The 23,223-nt window shown below is 40.3% G+C and overlaps 1 protein-coding gene across 1 annotated transcript in view; it reads right to left on the reverse strand.

Annotated features, from left to right (window-relative positions):
- The window catches only part of LOC143297236 (transmembrane protein 128-like), a 42,090-nt gene that overhangs the window by 4,130 nt on the left and 14,737 nt on the right, over positions 1 to 23,223 (reverse strand). The window contains exons 2-3 of the mRNA XM_076609477.1: positions 15,147 to 15,321; positions 5,571 to 5,738 (exon numbers count right to left, since the gene is read on the reverse strand). Coding sequence (XP_076465592.1) covers positions 5,571 to 5,738; positions 15,147 to 15,321 — 343 coding nt within the window. The remainder of the gene's footprint in view (positions 1 to 5,570; positions 5,739 to 15,146; positions 15,322 to 23,223) is intronic.

Genomic DNA, 23,223 nt, shown 5'->3' on the forward strand with positions numbered 1-23,223 from the left:
ACAAAATGTTTTCTTGTTCACTTATCTTAACAGATGGTTTTATTTATTTATTTATTTGTTTATTTTATTCTGGTTTGCAGCCCATTACATAATAGCATCTATTTAATTTACTCCATTCTACATACCATGATCCCAGTACTCGACTGCACATCACTTGCCCACTGAGTTCTGCTGTTGAAGTTCTGACCTTCAAAAATGTCCACACCTCAAGCAGATGTGAATGGACCATGGTGATGGGTCCCCTGCCTTGCTTTATCAGCATAGTATAAACTCAGACCACTGTTATTGGCCAATCTCTCTCAGTTAGTGAGGTTTTGAGCTATTTTTATATCAACCTCAACTGATTGCATGCATATCTAACAGTTGTATCAAAAATTCTACAAGTTGTTACCAAAACAGATGGGAAAGTCATGTTTTCAGCTTGCGTACTTCTAACAGATGGTTGTGACTTGGAAGAGGATATAGAAAAAACAGTTATTTCCATTTGCAAGAAGGAGGTTTGTTGTGTCTGTATGTGGAAGATGCATATTACTGATACTATGTGCTTTAATGACTGAATATCAACAATATAAAAAAAAGTTTTAAATGGATTGTCCATTTCAAACAAATATTGTATTACTGAAAAACAAGAAGGCTTTGAATGCATATACTGTATGCTTTGTTTCACTTTTAAATGTTATTTATTTGATTTGATTATTTAATCATTCATTTATGAAAGTTTATCAACTTGTGATACTGCAGGTTGTTTCATCAAGGTACCTTGTTATTCATTTCAATGTATACTGTATACTTTGTGGGAGGAGTAAGGGCTATACTATGACTGATATTTACTAATATAGCTTATAATTGGGATTAATATTGATGCTTTGCACTAACGTTTATTTATATTACAGAATTTAGCGTGAAAATTTAACTACATTATTTCATGCATATGCAGAAGGGCTTGTTCAGGTTGACAATTATGCTCTTTTATGTTGTTATAGTGTGCCAGCAGTGTCACCCCCACCACCCACACTCTGTCCCCTTCCCCCCTCCCCACCCCTCCTTCTTATCTCCCTTCCCGCTCCGTCCAAAGCCCAGTCTTTGAGGTTGTGCCGACACCACGCCATCCTCCCTCCTTCCACCCCTCCACCTCCTCACCCCACTCCCAAGTCGGTGCCTTTGGTCCGCGACACCGCGTCACCCGCCCCAGTTGTAGGAACACGTGCGGTTATGTGAAGTCTGCCGCAATCTCCGTGCTGAGCAGAACATCCCATGTGGCGGCCTGTCTTTCAAGTCATTCCCCATCTCCCCGTTCACAAATGCAGCTGACGTAGATGGCGGGACTTCGGAACGTAAACTAGGGAAAATTTATGCTAATGCGAACTTTGATCAAGCTGGCTAACAGGCCCAGAGTTGTGTTGTCCTGTCTCCCCAATCTCTTTGTGACGTAAACGGGTGAATTTGTCGTCACAGAATGTTATAGAAACAAGTGGGTTGAACTGTAGCGAATCAGATCAATCTGTTGAACTGGACGAATTGGGATCAAGCAGTGAATCTGTCAGTCATTCACATTGCGTCACTAGGACAAGCAAAGATTGGTTATTTTAGTTCAACTAGTTGGGGGAGTGAGTGTTGTAGCTTGCATTAGTATACACAGTATGTTGTGGGGAGGGATAAAACCAGTAAGCACAGCCAGTTCTTAGCTGTCTCCCAGAAGAACTGACTGACACAGGGTGACTAACTGATCCGTGATGTGAGGAGCAAGGAAATCCCTGTTGGGCTGTGAGTACACAACTTGTAATGGTTTTGTGTTGTGTTGATAACTTAGTTGTGTTGGGAAACTATGTTTTGTGTCGGTGAACAGCCAGTTTAAGTTGATAAGTTGATCGTGTGGCTTGTGGAAAGAAAAGGGGTTAATGTGTGAAAGCTACCCACTGAGAGAAGTACTGGCCTAAACATTTTGAGTCCCCCACCCCACCCCCCCTTCTATTTGGTTACAGATATCTTGTTCTGTATTTTTGATGTATTACTTACTTGTTTTGTATTAGTAGGTGGTGTTGGTTCAGTGTGAACTGAACAGAACTATAGGCTAACACACTGTCAGTGTGTGTTGAGGGTTTTTCATGTGTGTGTGTGTGTGCGCACATAGGGGTAACGGCAAGTGTTGTGGAACACATGTTTGATTTGTTGGTAGTTGTGGTAACATGTGTAGGAGTTGTGCTGTGTGTCAGTGGTTTACTTTGTTCAGACAAAGTGGGAAGGAACATTGTAATGTGATCAATGAGTTAGCAAACTATGAGAGCATTGAGGGTCAGTGCTATGTTGCGCACATTGCTGTTTACCAGAGATATGTTGGAAGTAATGATTTCCTTACATGTACTTGTGTCAGTTGGACACTTTGTGAAAGCAAAGAGATTTTGTTTTTGAAATGGTAACACACAGTTTAATTGAATGATGGGTAACATGAGTTGGAACACAGGGTTGTATTGGTCAGTGATATGTTTTGTACACAGTATGGTAATTGGTATGTCACTGCTGGTGGCAGGTAAGCTTGATGAAGCTTGTATTTCCTCACATAGATCTATGCGTGAGAGTAGTGCATACTGGTGGACATGTGATGAAAGGTGCTGAGAGGGTATAGGCCTTTTATGTCAGTGATGTCCAGATATTTGAGATTTTATCTGACCTGGGTTTTGGTTGTGTGTTTGTGTTCCAGGTGTGCTGCTTATAGGTGCTGCTTTAGGTGTAGGGTGAACTTTTTACTGTGTGCTGTATTGTAAAGTAAACACTCTATAAAAACCACTCCATGTGGCCCTGCTATTGATGTGAGGAGAGAGTGAGTGAGTGCATGATTAGTCAATCCTATATCCCCCTGTCTGCTCTCTTCTCTTTTCTATCAGAATCGAACCACACACTCTCTCAAGAACCACTTTTTACAATGTTAATGTTTTAGGTAATATCCTTATAATAAATGCGCATGTATTATTATCTACCCCCCATACCCACACTCTTGTCTCTCTCTCTCTTCCCCCCCTCCTCTGCACTCTCACCCCTCCTCTCCCTCTTTCATTCAACAGTATTCATATTATGGTATACTGCAATTTGAAGAAATGTTATTCACTTATTTGGTGTTTTTTCTATACTGTTTCTGCTTTCAATATTTCAATAATCATCTTTATTGTTGTATTCACTGGTTGCGTCATGGTGTTGTGCAGTTGTAAGTACTGTTTTTACTTTTTTGCTTTTATCATTAATAGTAGTATTGTTATTATTATTATTATTATTATTATTATTATTATCATTATGTGTTTGTGTGTGTGAGAGTGGTGGTGTGGGGCGAGAGAGCAAACGAGAGCTGCCATTGCTTTTTGTGATTTTTAGATGTGGAGTGGCTGATGACTGAATGTCGTTTAAACACCTCTTGTGCAAACCAAGTTCTTCTATTTCAAGCCAATAAAGAGTCTTGAAGACCATGCCTCTCGCGAGTTAATCAAAATTCACTTGTATTTTGTAGAGGCTCTCATTCCTTCATCATACACGCTCTAATACGATTCTCAAGAGTGATTTTTGACTCACTTGTGTACACAAAGTGAGTCTATGTTTTAACACGGTGTTCGGTTGTCTGTGTGTGTGAGTGTGTGTGTGTCTGTGTGTGTGTCTGTGTGTCCGTGGTAAACTTTAACATTGACATTTTCTCTGCAAATACTTTGTCAGTTGACACCAAATTAGGCATAAATATAGGAAAAATTCAGTTCTTTCCAGTCATCTTGTTTAAAACAATATTGTACCTCTGGGATGGGCACAAAAAAAATTAAAAAAGAAGCCAAATTATATGCAAGCTGCATTTACTGTTATATTTTTTGTATTATCTAAACTTGGCACTTTGATCTGATATTCTGACACAACAACAAGAGCAGTCATTATTATCATTTTTTGTTCAAACAGGAACTTCTTTTGCTAAGCATGGAAGTTTTATTTATTTTGCAAACATTTTGGTGCAGATAGTAAAAAAGGGAAATTAATCTGTAATTAATTCCAGGGGACTTAATTTGCTTTAAACTGACCTTTCTCATCTTAACATTACATTTTGAAATAATACTCAATACATAAAAGCTTGTGTGTTTTACTCGCAGTGTACAGGGCTTTCACTATGTTCATTTGCCCAAGTGGTCTTTTTCGGAAAATACTAAAATCAATACGAAGAGTGGACTTTACAGATCTATTGGCTGAAGGTCATGGACAAAAATTAATTGCGTACACATATTTATACACATTCAAAGCGCGTGCTCATATTCTTCGTGAACGTGAACGACGCCATTTTGTTTCAAGTTGTTGACCTGCCTGTTCAATCCTATATTCAATCGACAATACACGATAACATGTGATGGAAAGTTGGGAGAAGGAGACCGTTAAATATTTATTCAGAGAAAGATTTGTGAACGCCTCATCACTTACTGGATTTTGCCCCAAATTGCCATAAAAATATGCACAGAATCAGTCGGAATTCACAGTTAAAAACTGTAAACCATGCGAGTTAATACCCTTGAATTGATCACGATGAAACGAAAAAAATTCCAGTCTTGACTTCTCTCAAAATGAAGTCCTTTTCACTTCTTACGACATTTAGAAGTACTTGTACTTGGCTCTACATGTTATTAGTTTAACAAAATACTCAATTTTCATATCAACTTTAAAACTATAAAACTAGAATGAACATAAAAGAGAAATTGAATCGACCGTGTCGTACTACATTCCCGGCGGGTGAACTAAACTTGTACATCTATCTAGATCTAGAGAAAACAGCTAAATGTTGCAGTGTGATTGCAGGGATAGCCACGTCTCCTTTACTGCGGACTTGAAAAGAATTTTTTATTGCCCTTAAAGATTTTTTGAATGCCCAAGATACACCATCGCCCTTTAAAAAAGTATGTTCAAATGTTAAATTTTAGAACGTCAGTTAAGGAGCCACGATAGTGTAATGGGTAAGACAGTTTCTTCTCACCCTAACACGCAGGGTTCGAATCTGGTTAGGACTTTTTTTTTTTTTAACCCGAAGCTTTATAATAACAAATACAGAACACATTTTAATGATAAGATTTTTTTTTTTTTTTTTTTTTTTTTTTGTGTGTGTGTATCACAAGTGAGTCTTGAAGGCCTTGCCTCTCTTGTTTGATCATAATTTATACCACTTTATACATTTTCTACCACCCTCAAATTTTACATCATGAAAATGTATCTTTTTTACCTCCTGCTGTGAAGAAAGTATTACAGATGTCAGAGCTTTAAAACTGTGCTGTGCTTATTCAATGTCTCAATAATCATGTGTTTATATTTCACAAGACTGCTTTATCATTATTTTTCAATTATTTTTCAAAAAACCTAAACAAACACCCAGTATACAGAGGAACGCATAAGTACAAATAGCCTAGTATTGAGTGAGTTAAACAGGCAAAATGTAATACAAAAGTTAACTGTGAATACAGTCAGTTACAAAATATCCAAACAAAAATTTCAGTGAAAGTTACTCATCATCCCATTGGTATCAAGAGATCCTAACAGAAAGTAAACTTGTAGAAATCACAACTTACCAGAGAGAACCGATGATAAAACTAGCTGTGGCCACAGGAATGGCTGCAGGGTGCCTTTTCTCCCAGTCATCTGAGTGCACTTTTTTCACCAATGACAACCACACAATCATGAACACAGCAATTGCCAATGTGACTCCAATGAGGCCCACTCCGACATTGAACCACATTCTGCAATCACACAACCATGATGATATGAAATTAACAGAATAACTCAATCTTGATTTTTAAAACTTCATTTTAACTTTTGAATCATTCGCTTTAAAAATAAGACGGGGAATAAACAGACTTCAGATATCTGTGGAAATGAAATTGTAGCGCTGTGCACATCTTTTGAACATGAAATTATTGTACCATGTCAAACTCATTCAAACCAGGGCTATCTACCCTTTGAAGTTAATTGAACAATTGTTTTGCCCTCTTCTCTTAGACTTCAGTTTCATTTTTGACTCACTTGTGTAAACAAAATGAGTCTATGTTTTAACTCGGTGTTTGGTTGTCTCTGTGTGTGTGTGTGTGTGTGTGTCCGTGGTAAATTTTAACATTGCCATTTTCTCTGCAAATACTTTGTCCGTTGACACCAAATTTGGCATAAAAATTGGAAAAATTCAGTTCTTTCCAGTCATCTTGTTTAAAACAATATTGCACCTCTGGGATGGGCACACAAAAAAAGAAAGAAAAAAAAGCGCCAAATTATATGCAAACTGAATTTACTGTTACATTTATATTTTTTTAATTCTCTAAATTTGGCACTTTGATCTGATATTCTGACACAGCATCAAGAGCAGTCATTTTTATCATTGACTCACTTGTGTAAACAAAGTGAGTCTATGTTTTAACCCGGTGTTCGGTTGTCTGTGTGTGTGTGTGTGTGTGTGTCTGTGTGTGTCTGTGTGTCCGTGGTAAACTTTAACATTGACATTTTCTCTGCAACTACTTTGTCAGTTGACACCAAATTTGGCATAAAAATAGGAAAAATTCAGTTCTTTCCAGTCATCTTGTTTAAAACAATATTGCGCCTCTGGGATGGGCACAAAAAAAGAAAGAATGAAGCCTAATTATATGCAAACTGCATTTACTGTTATATTTATATTTTTTGTATTCTCCAAACTTGGCACTTTGATCTGATATTCTGACCCAACAGCTACAGCAGTCATCTTCTTTTGCTAAGCATGGAAGTTTTATTTATTTTGCAAACGTTTTGATAGTAAAAAAGGGAAATTACTCTGTAATGCTAGGGGAGTTAATTTGCTTTAAACTGATCTTTCTCATCTTAAACATTACATTTTGAAACAAGAGAGGCAAGGCCTTCAAGACTCACTTGTGATGCACTTTTTTAAAAAAATCCAAGCTTTTTATGTATTGAGTATAATTTCAAAATGTAATGTTTAAGATGAGAAAGATCAGTTTAAAGCAAACTTTTCCCCCAGCAGAGTAATTTCCCTTGTTTTACTGTCTGCACCAAAACGTTTGCAATAAACAAAACTTCCATGCTTAGCAAAAGAAGTTCCTGTTTGAACAAAAAATGATAATAATGACAGATCTTTTGTTGGGTCGAATATCAGATCAAAGTGCCAAGTTTACAGAATACAAAAAATATAAATATAACAGTAAATGCATTATACTCAATACATAAAAGGCTTGGATTTTTTTTTTAAAGTGTATCACAAGTGAGTCTCGAAGGCTCTGCTTCTCTTGTTTTTTGTTCAAACAAGAACTTTTTTTGCTATGGATGGAAGTTATATTTCTGGTTCATGTCTTTGGTGCAGATAGTAAAGAAGGTAAATTAATCTGTAATTAATACTAAGGGGGTTAATTTGCTTTAAACTGATCTTTCTCATCTTAAACATTACATTTTGAAATTATACTCAATACATAAAAAGCTTGTGTGTTTTACTCTCAGTGTACAGTTCTTTCACTATGTTCATTTGCCCAAGTGGTCTTTTTCGGAAAATACTAAAATCAGTACTAGGAGTGGACTTTATAGATCTACTGGCTGAGCCCTGAAGGTCATGGGCAAAAATCAATTGCATACACATATTTATACATATTCAAAGCGCATGCTCATATTCCTCGCGAACACGAAGGACGCCACTTTGTTTCAAGTTGTTGACCTGCCCGTTCAATCCTATATTCAATCGACAATACACGATAACATGTGATGGAAAGTTGGAGGAGACCGTTAAATATTTATTCAGAGAAAGATTTGTGAACGCCTCATCACTTACTTGATTATGCCCCAAACTGCCATAAAAATATCAACAAAATCAGTCGGAATTCACAGTTAAAAATAATAAACCATGAGAGTTAAATACCTTTGATGAAACTTAAAAATTTCCAGTCTTGACTTTTCTCAAAATGAAGTCCTTTTCACTTCATGCGACGTTTAGAAGTACTTGTACTTGTTATTAGTTTAACAAAATACTCAATTTTCATATCAACTTTAAAACTATAAAACTAGAATGAACATAAAAGAGAAATTGAATCGACCATGTCGTACATTCCCAGCGGGTGTGACTAAACTTGGCCATCTATCTAGATCCAGAGAAAACGGCTAAATGTTGGGAGTGTTACTGTGGTGATAGCCACATCTCCTTTACCATGGACTTAAAAAAATGTTTTAATTGCCCTTAAAGATTTTTTGAATGCCCAAGACACACCAGAATAATATGATTTAAACAGCATTCTCACTGCCAATACCGCAATCGATTTTTCACCCTTAAAAAAGCATGTTTAAATGTTAAATTTTTGAACATCAGTTAAGGAGCCATGATAGTGTATTGGGTAAGACAGTTTCTTCTCACCCGAACACACAGGGGTCGAATCTGCCTTCAGGCATTTTTTTTTCTTTTTTTTTTTTTTACCCCGAAGCTTTATAATAATAAATACAGAACACATTTTAACAATTAGATTTTTTTTTTTAAAGTGTATCACAAGTGAATCTTGAAGGCCTTGCCTCTCTTGTTATTCCTTTTTTTCCCCCCAGGTTTTCACTTTCAGTCTTCAGCAAAAGCTTGTTGGTTATACAGTGCAAAGACACTGACAGAGTTCACATGTGGAACAAGCTCTACAGGAGACTGGTTATTTTTCTTAGCAGTCAGAGAACATAAACCATATTTTTAATTACACATACTTAACCATGACCCACTAGTGCAGACTCCGGCAGGGTCTGACATTCCTGTCCTGTACAAACTACTATCTGCCTATGCGGAGAAAATGAAAGTAGCTACGGCCGATAACCATCCCGGAAGTAGGTAACCTTCCCTTTGCCCCCCTGACTAGCGCCCTCTTTTTCTGGCAGCCATTATGACTCCTGTTCCTTTGCTCTTCATACGGCTATGTTTTTTAGTATTTTCTGTCTGTCGATTCTCTGGCATTCTTGTTTTTTGTCAAATTATGTCTTCAACCAGGTCACATAATTATATGGTTCGATTGGGAGATCGGGCTAAAATTAAGGCGTGATGGCAATCGATTTGCGGACACTCTGGACCCTCTACTTCTGGCCCTCTCAACAACGCCAACCCGCCGCCTCCTCCACTTCCTTCACTCCCTCCGGTCGACTCCAGACCTCCACCACCTCCTGCACCTCCTCTGGTGACTTCTTGGGGTTCATTACCCCATACTCGGGTCAGTGGTGCCATTGATGCTATTCATTTCAATTCGCAAACGAACTTGACGTGATCCGCATTTCTCTGTCCAGCCAGTCGGCAGGACACCTGAGTCGATCTCCTCTATCACTTTTCCCATGCTCACAGTCTCAACAATGGAATGTGCCATAATCCCTTTGGGAAAACAACACCATACACTGGCTTTGGATCCGCACGCGAGACTGGGCCCTATGTGCGATGCATCCGTGGCAGCGGCCGTGAAATAGGATCACGCACCCCCCACGCGGCATGCCTCTTCCGTCTCGGATCCTGTGGCAACTGAGGCACTTAGGGATGCCCTCCCCAGGGGTAGGGAGGAAGGTGGACCACTAGGGGACACGCCCACCCATGCGCATGCACCGTCCCCTTGTCCCTAGTGTCAAATCCAAGGGAGACAACTCCTGCTTCGGCACCCTTGCAGTTACTTCCCTTTACCAGCACAGCCCCTTGCCTACAGTGTGGGTGCATGCACGGTCCCTTCAAGCTATGCGGTGATGACCCCATCTGCCACACTGCCGGTTGCTGCTGTTTCCCATCCACTAATGGCATCTCAGCAAGCTGCTCAACCAAACAACCAGCAACCCATTGTTAACTTGCTGCAGCAATTATGCACTGGTGCCACACCTTGCACCTGCTCTGCCCCTTGCCCACAGAGCAGGTGTGTGCAAGGCCCATTGAACTTCAACAGCGCCTGTTTCTTCTGCCCCACTGCCTAACTCCACTGTTACCCAGACTAATATCGGCAATTCCACGTTGGAGTGCCTCTTGATAACTTGATCCTGCCACTCGGCAGTGCTCAGGCCGATCTTGTCTATCCCTTTATCCGTCAACATACAACAGCTGAACGTCGGTCCTCTCGCAGGAACTATTCGCGAGATTGGACCGCCGTTCACCTACAGGGGGATGCACATCCCACGGCAAGCTGATGGACTTGCCACCCCCTCGTCCATGATGCCCATAACAATGGCTTACGGCGCCGTCATGCCACATGTCCCAACCGTCTCGCATCCAATGGTGACCGATTCAGGTAGAGATGCCCATGGCACCAAGGGACATTATAATTATCCCCCTTGCGGCTGTATTCACCTGTGTCGGTTATGGTGGCATCGAGCCACGGACTCCCACATGACACTCCTCCCTCTACAGCGAGGAAACGTCACACCAGGGCTCTAAAGACACCATCCTTTTCACCAATAATCGGCGCCAAGGGAGGCAACTCCGCATTAGTAACCTAGGCGGTCGACGCTGTAGTTACTTCCCTTCCACCTACAACCCGTCACTCCTGCCCCCAGTGCTGTCCACCAACGATGTTTTTTCGGTTTCTCATTGGGTCCTGCTGCCCATTCATGGGCTCTATACAACTTTGCACAGCAACTGCGCCTTTCTTGCTGTTTCTCAGGCTACTGGCCACTGAACTTTTGGGTTCTTCATCCCTCCACACTTGCACACAGTCCTCTGCAGGCAGCCAATCCCATTACCATTCTTTTTTTGTTATACACAATAACAGGAAATAAATCACAATATTTCCCTTTCTATTATTTTTTATTTATTATCAAAATCAAGAAGAAAAAAAAATATATATATATATCTATATGCTATCTTGCTACATTTCTACACATTTCTATTTACACTTATAGATGTATACTTATCCCTCGGTATACACGTGTGTGCGCTTGCGGGATAGGTTCATATGATTTTCATATTAACTTACAATTATATTTCTATCTCTATTCATTGACATCTATTCATTGAGATACCCTACACAGCAGTATATGCACACTTGCATTTGCGTCATTCTGTACACAATACCTAGAACTCTCTGCATCTACATACTGGCACATTATTCATATGTATATGTACATCTCTTTTAACATCGACGACGAGGTGAATGCCAGACTCGCCAAAGCCAGCGCTGCCTTCGGCAGACTCCATAAGAATGTTTGGAACAGGAGAGGCATCACCCTGGAGACGAAGCTCAAAGTATACAAGGCCACAGTTCTCACCACACTGCTCTATGGATGTGAATCATGGACGGTCTACAAACGCCACGCCAAAAAGCTGAACCACTTCCACACCACCAGCCTCATAAAGTGGCAAGAGAAGACCCCTGACACAGAGGTGCTCACTCGTGCAAACTTGCCCAGCATCTACACCATCTTGATGCAGGCCCAGCTGTGCTGGGCAGGCCGTGTAGTTCGCATGCCAGACCACCGGCTCCCCAAGAAACTGCTGTACGGCGAACTCCAATATAGCAAGCGCTCCCATGGAGGCCAAAAGAAGCGCTTCAAAGACACTCTGAAAGCTTCTCTGAAGGCCTTCAACATCAGCCACAACACGCGGGAGCTGAATGCAATGGACAGACCAAAGTGGCATTCAGCTGTCCACAAAGGCACCAAATCCTGTGAGGCCAACAGAATCGCTGCAGCAGAGCAACGCAGACAGGCCAGGAAAAGCAGTGCCAGCAAGTCCCCGACAGCCGCCACCATCCCCTGTCCACACTGCGTCAGAACCTTCCGGGCGCGGATTGGCTGACCAGTCATCTGCGCACCCACAGAGCCCAACCCACCCACCCCCAGGATGACTAGATGGTCCTCGTTGATCCCGACGGACGAACCACAATGTACATCTCTTTTAATATATAGGTGTATACACAGATTCCTTCACATTACTGATTAGGCACACTTACCCATTTACTTGGGTATATCTGTGCACGCTACACATATGCTTATACAGTTGCTTCTTTGCTTATACAGACGCTTATTTCTTGAGACTCGATCTCTTGTCATTGGCATATTCCTGACATCACTTAAGTTGATGGAAGTTTACAATCCCTTTGCACATATATGTATTCATTTTCGTACATTTATCCCTACCATGCTTTCAGAAGACGACTGCACTCACAGACAAAACTGCCTCATTCATGCCTAAATGTATGCTCCTTTACATATCAGTAGTGGCTGGTCCTTAGGGACCCACACATACTCCCTTCCCACCCACAGGGCTAAGGATGCCCTAACCTGGTACAAGGAGGAATGAGGCAGTCCAGCTTAGAGGTGCCACTCCGGACACACATGCCCTTCATTCCTTCCAAGTTTGTAAGGCATCCCTTCTTCCCTCCCTTGCCTACAACAACCCTTGGTTTGCACCACTGTGGTTGTGACAACAGCTCCACACAGGCCCCGCATCCTAGCCAGCCCTCCCATGAAGGGGTGTCTGTCTTGCCTTCCAAGTTATAGCAGGCCCAAAAACTGCCCACTGGGCAGGAAACAATCACCCTAAGTCCATCTCTTCCACTCCTCACTAGTTGCAGAAGGCCTGGGTCATAATTGTTTTCCTCTATACTCGGGAGAAAGGCATACTGACGAGGATGGATGTGCCTCACAAAGCCCAACGAACCATTCATTAGCCACAGGGGCGTACCTTTCTGCCCACTCATTCCAGCATGGCAGATGCCACATTCAAGCCCAGTAGTTCGGCCCATCACCCTGCTTGAACAGAGATCCAGCATCGACGTCTCCAACTATTGGGATTAGAAAGCACTTTCTGCACTTAGTCTTCCCTGCCTGATCCTTTCAGCCTCAACACACAACCTGTGATTACAGATGGGCATTCCTTCTCAAGCACTGTCTTTCCAATGAGACACTTCCAGGGGTTTCTAGCCTAGAAAGGCTATCCCATCATGAAGCTCCAGCCTTCAGTTAAGGGCCAGTCAGAGGATGACTTTGTTGTCACTTTGGAAGCAAGCACCATGTCTTTCAGACACATGGTTGCACCACAAGACCTTGTCAACTCCTTGTGACTTCCTTACATTTCAACAGAACCTGCATGGTGGACACCTTCCCTCAAGCACACAGCAGCTGTTTCCTGATTTACCCATGCTGATTGGTGTCCTCCTAGGACCAGTATATGATAATCAGTTGTGTACGACAATGACCATCAGAACAGCAGAGGAAGCAACTGCTGTCCCGACTATCCGGGCTGGAATTTGATTATACAATTAAAATTAGAGAGTGTTTTGCCCAAGTTGCATCCCCACTCCCTCGATCAAGAGGGCCCTAGGGCTGTCACCATTGGGACAGATCCCAAAGGCTAGTTAGCCCCCAAGGCTACAGCACTAAGTCCTAGTGCAATTTGACTTCCAGTGTGAGAGACATAGTCCTTCATGAAAGACAAAGCAGCAAATGATTTCCCTTTGCAATTAAGAAACCACTGATAATACAGCTCTCACTTTGCTGTTGGCCATACTGTAAACATGTCAGATCAGTGATTTGATGTAAATAGCCAGTACAACACATCTAGAGCCACTTTTCTCCCTGCCCCGCCCCGCTCCATTCCAGACTTAGTGCGCACCACACACAGCTAGAGGCCTGTCATGGATCCGGTCCCCTTTCTCACTAAAGAACCTTCAGCAAAACTTTTCCCCATGGAAACCCTCTTCCATTAGGAATTCCACCACAGAATGAGACTCAGTGACCTGGAGGCACATGAAATGCACTCCCACTCGCCGATCCAACCCAGCCATTGACTGCTGACAACTTTCTGCAGGTTGCTCCAACATGCCACACTCAGGTAGAGAAGCTACCAAGCCTTCCATATGCCCCTTCGTGATGGTACCTACCTGGGCAATTACACAGCCTTGTCCCAGGGACACCAGGGACCTCAAGTCTCTTGTTGCCAAATCTCTGCCATTCTATGCATAGGCAACATGCCAGTGCTGTTTTTTGGCAGCAATAAAAAAAGTGGCTGGGGGAGCGCCCATCGCCTGTCAGCTCGCATGGAGGAGCTCTACAGATCTGGCTGTCACACCTAAGGCAAGCCCAACATGGTGGGCTACCTCTGTCTCGTGCCACAGTTTCCTTCAAACACATATATAACTTCCACTATCGGCCCACATCTGATGAGGAATCATCAGATCAAACCACATGTGCACCTCCTTGCACTGACGCTCAACCGTGCTCAAGTGAGACAACCCTATAGGGTATGTGTTTCCTTCCCTTCCTTTGATTCGAAGGGCTCTCAATAGAGCGTGGATTCAACACACTGACCCAATTTTCTTTGTGCTACATTTATCAGCACAGCTGTGGTCCACAGACCTCTCCCACAATACAGCTGCGGACCTCAGTCTTCTTTGACCACACCAATATCCTTGGGTGACACAGTACACTATACCTTCATCAAATTCTACTTGAGGGACATCTATCACTTTAGGGATGAGAGCTCAAGAGGCGTTGCCTCTGCGGCGGTCACACAACAGGCCATTGCAGTGCACTGGCGATAGAACAGGCGAGCCCTCCACCTTGTTGTGCCATTCTGCACTAGTGGGTCACGGTTAAGTATGTGTAATTAAAAGGAAATTTTCTACCAAAAATTACGTTTAAGTAACATACTTACCGTGACCCACATTTAAGACCGTCCCGTTCCTCCCCGCTTTCTGTTCTCCCTGCACACTGCGCTGGTTACAGCGATTTGCCGTAAAAAGAGGGCGCTAGTCAGGGGGGCAAAGGGGAGGTTACCTACTTCAGGGATGGTTATCAGCTGTAGCTACTTTCGTTTTCTCTGCATAGGCGAATAGTAGTTTGCACAGGACAGGAATGTCAGACCCCTGCCGGAGTCTGCACTAGTGGGTCACAGTAATTATGTTACTTAAACGTAATTTTAGATAGAAAATTTCCTTTTCGTAAGTTTTCAACATTATTTTAACTAATACATAATTATACTTTTATTTTCCATGGCATGATAGTGTTTTGCTTATTGACACTCACAATGTCAATACATCATTAAATACTTTGCCACTGGCAACTAGCATAACAGTCAAATGAATTTCTGAATTATAGAGAGTATTAGTTGGACAATAAATTTCATATAAATTTCATTAATTCTCGTGTCACTTGGTATGAAATATTATAAATCACATTGCTGAAAATAATCTCACCTGTTGATTCTTGGGTCAAATCTCACAACATTGTGAAATTCACTGAAATGAAACACTGCCATGGAAGCAACCATCCACAGAACGTTTTGTACTGTGAAAGCTGCAAATCTCTGACGTTTGTATAACCGCTCATGTTTTTCTTGATCCAGCCTTTTGTTTCTCTCAGTTTCCTCTTCTGCAATAAAGAAGCAAAGACAATAAAAGTACTCTTTAATCAATAACTCTTGGTCATTAATTAGATGCATCAAATTCTGCTTCAGTACTTGATTTTAAAATCTTCTTGAGAAATATGGTCCAGAATCTTGTTTGGTGTCAAATATTTGTCACAAACATGTTGAAAATCAAAACATTATTTTTTTTTACACTTTTTTTAAAATTTTTAAACAGATTTGTTTATTTACTACATGAACTCAACATAACATACCACTTTGACATGAACATGATGTCTACACATGCTTTTATTTGATGTTGAGTTTTATTAATTGTTGACAACTTTCACACTGCAACTTTTTTTTTTAACTGACTAATCAATGACTTAAATTTCATATGTAAAGTACTTAAACTATTTCTATAAACTGAGAAAGACAACTAATAACAAGAGAGCAAGGTCTTCAAGACTCACTTTTGATATGCGCTGTATCCAGTAAATGGGAGATTTAAAAAAATTGTTAAAGTGGGTCCTGTATTGAATATTAATAAGCTTTTTAAAAAACAACAACAAAAAACAACAACAGGCCTGTTAGTGGGATAGAACCAAAGATGTTCTATTCATAAACAAGTTGTCTTATCCCAAATGCTACACAGCATCTGACATCACTTGACCAAATTTGATCTTTAAAGCTATGGGTCTTTTTCAGTGAGTAAACATATTGTATTTGAGGTAACACCATTTAAATGATGTTTTCTTTACATATCTCGATTGTTTAAGAAATTCTTTGAATTCAGCCGTAAAGGAGATGTTGACATTGCCTCGGGCACACTGCATTAAACCAATCTGACAACATGTAACCGAAACTGAAAGAAATGTTTGATTCAATTTTTCTTTCATGTTCATTCCAGTTAATGCAGTATCCACTTTCGAATATTCATATGCAGTAAACATGTTGATGGTGTAGTTAATGTCACTGTATGTGTTCTGTCCAGAATTTGTATTTCATTTCTTTTATTGCGAACATTTAAAACAATGTCATGCTATCTTCTTACCAAATTAGCCTACGTTCCTGTGGTGGGCTATTCAACCATCAGCACTTGCAGGCAATTACAAAGGTAAAGGAGACCATCATCAGAGACTTCTTATTCACTGATGATTGCACCCTCAATACCAGCACAGAGCAGAAGATGCAGCAAGAAATTTTCTATTTCTAATGAGCCTGTGACAACTTTGGTCATACAATCAATACCAAAAAGACCAAAGTTATGTACCAGCCTGCATCCAGAAAGTCCTACCAGGAACCACCTATTACAGTAAAGGGGCAAAAGCTACAGGCAGTTGACAGCTTTACCTATCTGGGCAGTACTCTTTCACGAGTGGTGAACATTGATGCAGAGATCAGCAACTGAATTGCCAAAGACAGTGTCGCCTTTGGGAGGCTCAGTAAGGATGTATGGTAGCTAAGAGGACACAGCCTTACCACCAAACTGAAAGTTTAACGAGCAGTGGTATTCACAATCCTTCTCTATGCCAGTGAGACATGGACTGTCTACAGCAGACACGCTTAATAGCTCAACCAATTCCACTTGAGCTGCCTCCACAGAATTCTCCACGCATGATGGCAGGACAAAGTCAGATGGGCTAGCCACGTCATCAGGATGTCTGACATTTAACTGCCAAAACAGCTGCTGTGCAGAAAACTGAGCCAGGGCAAGCACTAAGTTGGGGGGCAGAAGAAACACTTCAAGGATTGCCTCAAAGTGTCCCTCAAAGACCTCAACATCAATCCCAGTAGCTGGGAATTGCTTGCTCTGGACCACCCAACCTGTCAATGTAAGATCACTAAAGGAGCACATGCAGCAAAATCAGACGCACCGCTGAGGTTCAGAGGAAATGCGCAGTGCACAAGGTACGAGCTGCCTCCACTTCCACTGCAGCACCAACTTACATGTGTCACACATGTGGGCAAGCTTTCCGGGCCCAGACTGGCCTCACCAGTCACCTCCGAATCAACAGACACAGAACCTCCATATGACACTGAAGTTGTGGTCATCTTTGACTCCGAAGGATGAACAACATCTGTCACATAACAAAATTTTACAATACCTAAAAGTAAAATACAAAATATAAGTTATTAAGTATGTGGATGTTTTAGATACTTCCATTAAGTATTCATTACAGATATATAAAACCAATCATTACACAAACCAACAAGAGAGGCAAGGCCTTCAAGACTCACTTGTGATACACTTTAAAAAAAAATCTAATCGTTAAAATGTGTTCTGTATTTGTTACTATAAAGCTTCGGGTTAAAAAAGAAAAAAAAGAAAAAAAAAGTCCTAACCAGATTCGAATCCCGCGTGTTCGGGTGAAAAGAAACTGTCTTACCCATTACACTATCATGGCTCCTTAACTGACGTTCTAAAATTTAACATTTGAACATACTTTTTTAAAGGGCGATAAATAAATTGCGGTATTCGCAGTGAGAACGCTGTTTAAATCGTATTATTCTGGTGTATCTTGGGCATTCCAAAAATCTTTAAGGGCAATAAAAAATTCTTTTCAAGTCCGCGGTAAAGGAGACGTGGCTATCAATCACACTGCAACATTTAGCTGTTTTCTCTAGATCTAGATAGATGTACAAGTTTAGTTCACCCGCCGGGAATGTAGTGCGACACGGTCGATTCAATTTCTCTTTTATGTTCATTCTAGTTTTATAGTTTTAAAGTTGATATGACAATTGAGTATTTTGTTAAACTAATAACATGAAGAGCCAAGTACAAGTACTTCTAAACGTCGTAAGAAGTGAAAAGGACTCATTTTGATAAAAGTCAAGACTGGAATTTTTTTCGTTTCATCGTGATCAATTCAAGGGTATTAACTTGCATGGTTTACAATTTTTAACTGTGAATTCCGACTGATTCTGTGGATATTTTTATGGCAGTTTGGGGCATAATCCAGTAAGTGATGAGGCGTTCACAAATCTTTCTCTGAATAAATATTTAACGGTCTCCTTCTCCAACTTTCCATCACATGTTATCGTGTATTGTCCATTGAATATAGGAATGAACAGGCAGGTCAACAACTTGAAACAAAATGGCGTCATTCGCATTCACGAAGAATATGAGCACGCGCTTTGAATGTGTATAAATTTGTGCACGCAATTGATTTTTGCCCATGACCTTCAGGGCTCAGCCAATAGATCTGTAAAGTCCACTCGTTGTACTGCTTTTAGTATTTTCCGAAAAAGACCAGTTGGGCGAATGAACATAGTGAAAGCCCTGTACACTGAGAGTAAAACACACAAGCTTTTTATGTATCGAGTATAATTTCAAAATGTAATGTTTAAATGAGAAAGATTAGTTTAAAAGCAAATTAAGTCCCCTATCATTAATTACAGATTAATTTCCCTTTTTTACTATCTGCACCAAAACGTTTGCAAAATAAATAAAACTTCCATGCTTACGAAAAGAAGTTCCTGTTTGAACAAAAAATGATAATAATGACTGCTCTTGTTGTTGTGTCAGAATATCAGATCAATGTGCCAAGTTTAGAGAATACAAAAAATATATCAGTAAATGCAGTTTGCATATGATTTGGCTTCTTTTTTTAAATTTTTTTGTGCCCATCCCATAGGTGCAATATTGTTTTACACAAGAACTGAATTTTTCCTATTTTTATGCCTAATTTGGTGTCAACTGACAAAGTATTTGCAGAGAAAATGTCAATGTTAAAGTTTACCACGGACACACAGACACACACACAGAAACACACACACACACACACACAGACAACCGAACACCGGGTTAAAACATAGACTCACTTTGTTTACACAAGTGAGTCAAAAATGAAACAGAAAACAACTGCCAAATGCCCTGCTGAACAAAACTTCATGACAATAACTAAACAGCTGAACTGTTTTTAAAGCACTTTTATCAAATAAGACGTCTGATCCAAATGTGTAATGAAATGAGTGAATTAACAACACAACCTAATAATATGTAAGGCAATTAAGAAGATTTAGGAATCTATAAACCTAAAATGCCTGAAAAGAGGCAGTTAGTTCATAACTTCATACCATGACGTTATCTCTTTTTGAAGTACCAAGTCAGGTAAATTGCTATCAATAGGAAGGGTGTGCAGCCTGCTTTCGTGGCAGACTTTTCATCGCTCGCAGAGCAAGAAGTAGGTCATTGATTGACACAGGCAGCCCACCACTGCAACTGGATTCTCTGAGTTTGCACTGCTTTTGTTTGGACAACTTATTGGCAGAGTTTATAAATGGATCAGTTCAAATACGTAATGGCAGATATATGACAAGAAACATGCTCAAAGTAAACATAGAAGACTAAAGCAAATAACTGGTGTAATCATAAAACCAAATCTATCTTGTAAACTTGCAAAAATGGTCACCGAAAATGTTCAAAATCCTTTCATCAGAACAGCAGTTTCCATGACAAAATTCTAGCCTTTTGGTGACCTGGAAAAAAAGGAAACAGAGACGCACATGCCCACATGATTCTCACTAAAAAAATAACCTGGGAGTCCTGACGAAAATTTGATGAAAGTGGGTCTTGCACACCCTCCCTATTGACAGCTGTTGAGGCACATCTTGATCAGTGACCTTTAATCATCTTGACCTTTATCTGTTTTCAACATACAGAAATAGATGATCCCATATTGCTTAATACCTGTTTAATTTTATAGTATGTTGGTAACTTCACTACAAACCTAACCAGAAATACACATTTTTAAACAAAAAGATTGACAGAACACTACCACAATATATTAATATTTAAAATGATGTTAGGATATGAACAATACCAACTGTTGACTGATAACAGAATATTCAATTTTGATTCAATATTTTCTGTCATAACTTTACAAAAGTTTTGCAAGATGTTATGAACCACAATTTGTGGATTGTAAAATAAAAGTACTGAACTGGTCTGACCAAATTTTTGCAAGATAAGAATCATATGTTCATGATACACCATGTAAATTAAATTGTCGTCTCTGTCAGAATTATGATCATTTAAATCCCAAGTTCATAACTTCACTCCAATTCAAATGCAAATCATTTGTGTAAAGTTACTATGGCACTGCATGTTAAAAATTAATAAAAAAATCAAAAAATCAAGTGCTATCATAATTTGAATAAAGTATCTGTAAATGTTTAAAAATGCAGCCTATTTATTGGGAGAAACCAAAGAAATCTATTGGGTCAGCTTCAACAGCAGGTATATTAGTGTGATGTTACCTTCACCGACTGAAAACTAGTAAATATTCATATCAAGCTTGTTCTCTTCACACAGTCACTTTACCACATTTTCAAAGAACACTCCATCAGTCACCAAGCACCTGCAGATAACAGATGCAGAAAAAAACTTTCCCAAAACAAATAAACACATCCAAATCAAACATACATGCATTTCATAAGTTAAAACCTGGATGAGCTCAAACTAAAGCTTAACAACAAGAAAAATGAAGCACTGCTGATCAAGTTTGTATTGTATTTCTTTTTTTATCACAGCAAATTTCTCTGTGTGAAATTCGGGCTGCTCTCCCCAGGGAGAGCGCGTCACTATGCTACAGCGCCACCCATTTTTTGGGTATTTTTTCCTGCGTGCAGTTTTATTTGTTTTTCTTATTGAAGTGGATTTTTCTACAGAATTTTGCCAGGAACAACCCTTTTGTTGCTGTAGGTTCTTTTACGTGTGTTAAGTGCATGCTGCACCCAGGACCTCGGTTTATCGTCTCATCCGAATGACTAGCGTCCAGACCACCACTCAAGGTCTAGTGGAGGGGGAGAAAATATCAGCAGCTTAGCCGTGATTCGAACCAGTGTGCTCAGATTCTCTTGCTTCTTAGATGGACATGTTACCTCTTGGCTATCACTCTACAATTAAAAGATATAGATTAAAGAATTTAAAGTTTAAAAGATCATTTTTTCAAGACACAGCACCCACTACTATATGTGTGGATCAGACCCACATCCCCTTCACAGATCATGCAAAGAATCTTGGTGTCACTCTCTGAGATATATGATATGTCCATGGACAAGCATGTTTCTATTGTCTGTAAGTCAGCTTACATAGAACTTCGCTGCATTTCTTCCATTCGTCACTTCCTGTCTGTTGATGCAACCAAAACTCTCATTAGTGCATTTGTCTTCTCAAAGCTGGATTACTGTAATTCTCTGCTTGCTGGTTTACAACAGTGTATTATTAATAAACTGCAGAAAGTACAAAACTCAGCTACCCACCTTGTTTTGAAATGCCCAGCCCTAAGAGTGACCGTACTTTGGCCTCTTCTGAAACAACTCCACTGGTTGTCGATACAGTTCAGGATTGAATGTAATCTCTCCACATATTGCTTTCACGCTTTCACTGGTTCTTCACCAAACTATCTTTCTGATCTGATCACTGCTTATATTCCAAGAAGACAACTATGTTAATCATCAGACAGTCATATTTTCCAAATTTCCTCTGTTAAAACTAAGTCTTCGGTCAAAGATTCTTTGCATTCACCGACACCATCCAGTGGAATTCCTTGCCATATGAATTGAGACACTCCCAGTCCATTTCCACCTTCAAAACCAACCTCAAGACTCATCTGTTTAAAACTGCCTTTAATTGATTCCTGATACCTGTTATAGTGTGGGTGTGTGCTTGTTTCTGTTTTCTGTGGGTGTTGTTGAGGTTTTGTGTGGAGGGAAGGAGGGAAGAGTGGGACTGATTTTGAGGTGTAGTAACTGGGTTTTGTTTGGGCGTTGTAATGTACAAGATTGATTTTGAACATTTTGAATGTTTTAACTAGATATTTAATTTCGTATTGGGATTTGTTTTAAGTACTGTGATTAGTTTTAAATATTCTAGTTTGGTGCTGAGGTGTTTTTTTTGTGGAGGGGGTGAGACTGGTTTCAAGTATTGTGATTTTAGATGTCAATTTAAGTATTAACTCAGCATTGTGATTTATGTGACCAGTTTCAAGTATTGGGTTTTGTTTTAGGTATTGTAATATTGTTTTAAGTTTTGTGATAATACTATTGGTGTTGGGTATTGTATGTGGAAAGTTCATTGGTTGGGTATGGTGGTGTGTGTTGTGTGTGGTGAGAGTGGTGTTTTGAATGGGAAAAGTTTGTGTGTGTGTATGTGTGTGTGTGTGTGTGTGTGTGTGTGTTTGAACGTGCTTTGGTGTTTGGCTGGACGTTTTTTGTCAGTTATAGATGTTGGTTTATCATTCTGTGTTTAAATGTGATTTACTCGTCAGGTTTTACAACTGCAGTGCAATTGAGCATGTTTTGCATGAGGGTGCGGTGTGAATTGGATTCTTGGCAGTCCATCAGGAGCTGATTATGACGAGGTCTGTGTACTCATTGATGACAGCACATGTGACTCCACAGCCCAAAGATGGAAGCTGGTGCCCACAGGTGGTCTAGACACTGGCCTGAGGAGGACGAGACCCTGTGTCATCTGTCCCTTGCAACGGTGAGACACAGTCTGCTGTCATCCATTCTGATGACATGACCAGTCCAGCATAGCTGAGCCTTCAGCAACAATGACTTGATGCTTGCCAAGCCAGCTTTGTCCAACACCTCTTGGTTTGTGACATTGTCCTGCCAGTGAATGGACACGATCATGCACTGTGATCTCATATGGAGCTGCTCTAGCTGCTTGATGTGCCATTGATACAGGGTCCATGTTTCACATCCGTACAGTAGTGAAGAAAGGACTATGGCTTTGTAGATCTTTAGCTTTGTGGACAGTCTTATGCCTTTCTGCTGGAGAACCTTCACTCTCAATCTTCCAAGGGCCTGGCTGGCTTTTTGGATCCTGGATGTGATTTCCTTATCCAGATATCCATCTGTAGAGAGACTGCTGCCCAGATACTTGAACTTGTTGAAGCTCTCCACACACTTCAGTT

This window comes from Babylonia areolata, chromosome 2, assembly GCF_041734735.1.
Source record: "Babylonia areolata isolate BAREFJ2019XMU chromosome 2, ASM4173473v1, whole genome shotgun sequence".
Lineage (NCBI taxonomy): Eukaryota > Metazoa > Mollusca > Gastropoda > Neogastropoda > Buccinidae > Babylonia > Babylonia areolata.